Raw genomic sequence first — 7,034 nt, forward strand, 5'->3', positions numbered from 1 at the left:
GCAGTGGGTAAGTGTATGCAATCATGACCTACATTTCAGATTGAAATTGCGTACACTTATCCAACTGCATACGTTTACCCCACGTGACTCTAGACTAGTGGTGAGAAAACCTGACTATGAAGGTTGGGGTCCCGGTTCGATCCACGGACGGAACAGATATTTGTATAAAAAATACGAATGTCTGTTCTCGATTCCTGCAGGGCTACTACGAAACTCGCCAATCGAAGTTCGTATCGCACCATCCCTTTCACTCGCGTATTAAATGACATAAGCGTCAGCGGGACGGCAACATACGAAGTTCGAGTTTTGCACTTCATGGTATAGGGCCGGTTGTTTAATAAATGTGTATTCAAGTATGATTTGATTGGCCGTTGCCCAGTATACCCATAATACAAGCTTTGCTTACATTGGGACTAGTTAATTGGTGTCAAGTGTCCCGTGGTATTTATTTATTAAATTTAAATGCAAAATAATAATAAAAATTTGAAAGTAATTCTATCTGTCCGTCCGTAACCTCTACACACCTAAGTGCCTTGTCACATGCACACAGTCACGGCACGATCGCCGTGCCGTGTTAAGAAGAAATGTATGAGCATCATAATATAATAGACAGCTTTCACATGAAATCGGTCCACCCGTTTCAGAGCTACGGTGCCACAGACAGACACACAGACACACATAGCGGTCAAACTTATAACACCCCTCTTTTTGCGTCGGGGGTTAATTACAGGCTGATTATCTAGACGTGATCAGACCAACCCAACCATTCAGTTCAGGTCAGAACAAAGAGTTGTTTACAACTCATATAATTTTATAAGTACCTAGGTTAGCGTTTCGTAGCAGTAAGTAATCAGTCAGATAATTAAGTAGTATTATTTTGTTTAATTAGTTTTGTCGTCGTGTGAAATGTGGGTGAGTTACACTCCAACAACGATAGTAATAACCGTAAATTTGTTAATTTTTCGCATCAATACGCTGATAAACGTCTTCTATAATTTAGTGAGTTGTGCAGATTCATCCTGTATTACTGCCTAGGTAACTAGTTTCTGCCTGTGACTTTAACTCGCTAAAAAAACCTTTCTCCTACTAGTATTCACTAGTATTCAAGTATTTAAGTACTTCAAAAAATAAACTTGATTGTTTAAAAGTTGGATGTTTGATACCTAATTTAACGGTGACTCATCTTTTAAAGTTCGTCCAAATCCGTCCAGCTACGTATTTTACTCATTCTAAGCGATTACTCACGTTTGACACAGCATTTTATTATGATCAAAGTGTTTTCATAAAAAAATAAAAATAAAAGATCCTAAAATAATTTCTCTGCTATGGATTCCGACTTCCCCACTAATACTTACACACTTCTTTAGGGCACGCGTCTAAAAAATTTTATAAATATACTGTATTTATATTTACATATTAAGTTTTCTATGTATATCTTATTATATATTAGTACATAGGTGAAACTGTTGTACCTCGGACAGTCGTCTAAATTTAAATGTTCCCGCATTATTTAATATCATGTGCTATGTCATTTGAACCGTGGGCGGAAAGTATCGAAGTAAAGTTAGTAACGAAACGCAAACGCCGAATGAGCTGTGTCATGTATCATGAAAATAAAAATCCTTTTACAAAAGTACCATTTTTGAACTTTAAATGAAGCTTATTTATTTAATGTTTTAATTTTTCGTAATAAAAGCCGTGGTGGCCTAGTGGTTTGACCTATCGCCTCTCAAGCAGAGGGTCGTGGGTTCAAACCCCGGCTCGTACCTCTGAGTTTTTCGAAATTCATGTGCGGAATTACATTTGAAATTTAATACCATGAGCTTTGCGGTGAAGGAAAACATCGTGAGGAAACCTGCACAAACCTGCGAAGCAATTCAATGGTGCGTGTGAAGTTCCCAATCCGCACTGGGCCCGCGTGGAAACTATGGCCCAAGCCCTCTTGTTCTGAGAGGAGGCCTGTGCCCAGCAGTGGGACGTATATAGGCTGGGATGATGATGAATAAAATTCAATAAACTATGTTGAAGTTACGTTCATTAGCTACGGAATAATAGGGCTGTTTCAGCCTAAACCTAAATCGATGTGCGTTTTTGGACGCATTTTTACCTAAAAACTGGCTGTGTTGTACCTAGGACACTAAAAATACGTTGTACCTACCTTGGCCAATGAAATTTAATAGTAAAAAATATATAATCATCATCATATCATATATATTTGATTCCGATCAAATCTAAATGCTGAAAGGTATTTTACTTATAATAAAGGTAATTTAGTCATTTAATCAATACGATTTCATCATGTAATCAGCGTCTAAACTAAGAACTAAGGTAACTTTATGTTTGATCTATAAAATAATATGTATGAACTTGGCAGGAAAACTGATGTGTGCCAATAACCAGTAAATAAGTCATTGGTTTTATAAATAAGTAAAACATATAAACAAAATATTTTCTTGACAAAAAATCACGTGTCCAAGGTACCTACAACCTGTTGTACCTTGAACAATTTTCCCTTTTTTTCGTGAGCCTACCGTTTCAAAATTAATAAACGAATCGCTTAGTTTTTTTATCGAATAACATAGCCTAATAATGTATCTTTAGATATTTTAATATCTGATGTTTATTCCATAATTATTATTTTTTTAATCAAAAAAGGATAGGAAAAACTGTCTGAGGTACAACAGCTTCCCTACATGATTGATTAGTATATTATTGAGTTTAAATTGTTGTAATGCTTCCGATTAGAACCCTCTGCGAACTGAAATTCATTAATGTAATAATATTAATATCGTGATACATATAAGTAAAGTACTTAATGTTGTTTTGGGGACCCAACTTCCTATTCGCTTCTAAAGAATGTAAGTAAGTAGGTACCTAAGTTTTTATAAGACTAAGTACTGCATAATGTTGGAGGACCGTCGTATTATAATAGAAATAGCATTCAAATATTTAATTTTAATTACCTTACTTGCCAGCGTAGTAAATCAATAATTACAGTTCCAATCAGATAGACATTCAATATGACCTACCTACCATTTTACTACTAGGTTAGGGTATTTGTTTGACCTTGACAATAACGTAAGCGCAACCACCGGAACCCGGCTGCAATGGTTTCTCAATATCGGTACTGAGAAAAACAAGCTGCAATGTCTATAAAACGTTGCCACCGCAACATTAGCATCATAGCAAGGTGCGGCACGGCGCGGCAATGAAGGCGATCCCAGTTATAGTGTGCCTCGTGGCGCTGGCGGCGCTGGCGGCCGGGCGCGGCCTGCGCGAGCGCCGCGACGCCGACCTCGAGCCCGCCGCCTCACACCACCACGAGAAGGGCGGCGGCCACGAGCACCACGCCCACCACCACCACGACCACGGTGGCAAGGGCCACAAGGGCTACAAGGGACACCACCACCACGAACACGGCAAGAAGGGACACCACCACCACGAGGGACACAAGGGACACCACGACGAGCACGGCGGACACAAGAAACACCACCACCACGACGACGGCCACCACCACGAGCATCACCACGGAGAGAAGGGCGAAAAGGGACATGGCTTCGAAGAGAAAGGCCATTACCATAAGGGACATTCCACTAAAGGACATCACGGAGTTCATAAGGTAGACGAATTTAAGAAAGACAAACATTTCCACGACAAGCACGGACATTCTGGACACGAAGAAGGTCACGGTGGCCACCACCACGAACATGGTCACAAGAAGGGCGGTCACTTCCACAAGGGACACAAGCACGGCGGCCACCACGAGCACCACCATGGCAAGAAGGGTCATCATGAGAAGGGCGGACACCACCACGAACACAAAGGTCACCACGACGAGGGCGGCCACCACGAACACCACCACCACCACCACGACCACGGGAAGAAGGGTGGCCATGAGGACCATAAGCACTGGGGATTCAAGAAAGGACACTAAACCAAAGTCATATTTTAATTTAGGTGTAACCAATTTGTTATGTTTTTTACTTCATTACTCAACGAACGTCAATAAATTGATGTGAAAAATGCCTGTGATTTTTTAATAACGCTTGTCGAACCGAAACCCACTTTCTAGTAGCTGGGTTGACTTGAAATAGTCTGGAAGACAATGCAAGTGCCCTTAGTATAAGTTTTCGGTTACAAAATACGTCTCGATATTTTTTTATCTAAGCGTCGTCGGTGTCGGGGGACCGCTAAGGTTAATACTTTAAAAAATACAACATATGTACTTTAGTTTCCTGTTAACCTTAGCGGTCCCCCGACACCGATGACGCTTAGATAAAAGAAATATTACTAGATACTTATACTAAATTAACTTAGGCTAATTTTGCGGGATATCAGCATAGTCTCCGCGGGATAGGGATAAACAAATTCTTCGCAGATGAAGTCGCGGGCAACAGCTAGGTAGTGCATAATTATTTTTTACTTTTTTGTTCTTTTTTGGCGGCGTTTTTTTTTATTTTTGTTGGCGTTTTTTGTACAATAAACACTCAATTTACATATAAAAGACATTCGTGGGCATTTTCGTGTAGGTACAGATGTCCTTTAATTTTTTTTTTTCACTTTTAGGGAAAATATGGCTTTTCCTACTCAGAATCAAGAGCACAATTGATTCCTATAGTTACATACCATTCAATGTATTCAATTAAAAACAGTCCTATACTTAAAAAACTTATACCACGGTAGTACTATTAGTTATTCTGTACTTTTACCTACATAAAATAAAAAACTAAAATAAAATAAAAATAGAAACAAAAAATAAAACAAATTACCTAAAGGGTACCCCCTTAGGCAAGGTCCCGAAGATGCTGGCAGCGTTTCCTCTTTGAATAGCCAGGCTAATTCTTTTTGTCCGAAGAAGCTGCCACCTCTACAGCTTAAAAAATGTCCCCAAAAAAAATCACAGTTTTGTTATTTTTTTTCGTACAATATGGGCTTAAAACTGACTCATAAAATTTTGAATGAAAAAATTGGGACATTTTTTAAACTATCGGAATCGATTGTGCTCTTGATTCTGAGTAGGAAAAGCTATATTTTTCTGAGTGAAAAAAACAAAGGCACATCTATACACGAAAATGCCCTCGTCCGATTAAATATTTTTAAATTACTAACATAAAACTTGGTAACATAAACATGTGGCATGGCTATAGTATAAGAATATTTTTTGTTTTTATTTTATTTCAAACAAACACCTACTAAGGACAAGCCAAGGGAAAAACATACGGGTGTGGCCTGTAATACGAGCAAAAAAATTAAAACATAGATCGTCCTCGTCAAACTGAACAACATTAGTTCAGCGACTTTTAAAAATAATGGAGTCTTTGAATTTTCCTTTTTTCATACAAATTAAATACTGCTATCAATATACGCCATCCTAGAACCCAACTGACGTCGCGTTGCTTTACATTGCTTCTTCGAATAAACTTAAAAATGTAATAAAAATTAAAAAACTTATTCTTTTTAAAAGTCGATGAACTAATGTTGTTCTGTTTGACGAGTATGATCTATGTTTTAATTATTTGCTCATATTACAGGCTACACCCATTATGGAAAATAAACTTTAACTGCTCCTTTGTCGTGCTTAAAAGGTTCAAAGACCCATGTCAGGAAAACTCAAGTTATTTTTTTTTTCAAATACCATGATCATTATGACTTGCCGTCAGGCTCCCACGCAAATCACACAATGCTTCAAAAATAGCTGGGTCATGAATAGGTAATATTGTGAAAGAGGCGACTACGTTTCATATCGAAAAACGGTCGCTTTTAGAAAACTCCCACATTTTTTACCGTCAGGTAGGAAGGCTCCAATCTACGAACCATAGAATTTTATCTAACAAACTTTTGAACAACTTGTTAACTTTTTACTGCGCAGACCACGAAATGGGTAATTTGTTGGATTAAACTCCTGAAGCCTTTTTTAAAATAAAGCTGTAGGAAAGTATTGCTTCGTCGTGGACCATTTCTTGATAACGAGGTGTAACTTTGCAGTATATTTTCTGAGAATATAAAAAGAGGTCGCACGGAACTTTCAAGGCAGGTTATAGCAGCTTGAACTACAAAAAACAAAGTGGTAAACTTTTTTCTGTATAGAATTCGCATTTACGTCCCTCTTATTTTTTTACCTGTGTTAGACATGCTTGAAATCTGTATTAGTTATTACCAACGAGACCAAATGTAGACTCTTTTATTTCAATAATTTTTACGGCATATCAGTACCTAAAAACCAAAGCCCTGTCGCACTGTACAATGTTAATTCTATACCAAGAATAAACATAAAAAATAATACAATATCAGGAAACACATAGGTAATAAAAATTTGTAATATTAAAAAACCGGTCAAGAGCATGTCGGACACGCCCAAGATAGGGTTCCGTAACCATTACGAAACAATCAAGTAATATTTTTCTAAGGATTTCGTATTGTGTATCTTCCAAGTTTAGGTATATACCTTAGGCTGCTATTTACTCATAAACTACTATAATTCTCAAGCAATCTTAGCCGTTATAATTTTCCTTATAAATTTGATTTACTGAGGTACTACCATCCTAAATTTTTATTTTTTTTCATTCAACAGTTTAGATTTTAGAGGGGGAGGGGGAACGCTCGATTTTAAAGAATAATTTGCACTTTAAAGTTGAATATTTCGCAAACAGGTCACTAAATCGAAAAATCGTCTTGGCAACCCCCCCAAAGTTTTAAAAGACCTATTCAACGATATCCCACACTATCGCTAGAGGAGAAAAAAAATCACCCCCACTTTACCTCTATGGGAGGTAATTACAGCATTCTAGTACTGTGTAAGTCACTTAACTTCCCTTAAGCAATGGAACAACATATTATCTTCTGGCCAGAAGTCGGAGCGCAGGAATACTGCAGTTTGAAAAATTGTAGACATGGTCATGGACAATTTAACTCCTTTATAAATCGAGTAAAAGAGCACATTATAATCGACGAAGACGACTTCTAGAGTGGTAAAAGACATTGCTTTTTTTAAGTTTTATTTATTTACCTTCACCTTTCATAGTTATTAGTTTAGC

General features: G+C 37.6%; 1 protein-coding gene across 1 annotated transcript; it reads left to right on the plus strand.

Moving 5' to 3' along the window:
- The first annotated feature begins 3,195 nt into the window (after nucleotides 1-3,195).
- LOC141431574 (uncharacterized) lies at nucleotides 3,196-4,025 on the plus strand. The gene has a single exon (XM_074092749.1). The coding sequence runs from the start codon at nucleotides 3,209-3,211 to the stop codon at nucleotides 3,932-3,934; it is 726 nt and encodes a 241-aa protein (XP_073948850.1). The 5' UTR covers nucleotides 3,196-3,208; the 3' UTR covers nucleotides 3,935-4,025.
- Nucleotides 4,026-7,034: the final 3,009 nt, after the last annotated feature.

Source organism: Choristoneura fumiferana, chromosome 10 (assembly GCF_025370935.1).
Source record: "Choristoneura fumiferana chromosome 10, NRCan_CFum_1, whole genome shotgun sequence".
In the NCBI taxonomy this organism is placed as follows: domain Eukaryota; kingdom Metazoa; phylum Arthropoda; class Insecta; order Lepidoptera; family Tortricidae; genus Choristoneura; species Choristoneura fumiferana.

What these genes read in the sequence shown, in the direction of transcription:
- LOC141431574 (XM_074092749.1), top strand. Translation starts at nt 3,209, where the DNA reads ATGAAGGCGATCCCAGTTATAGTGTGCCTCGTGGCGCTGGCGGCGCTG.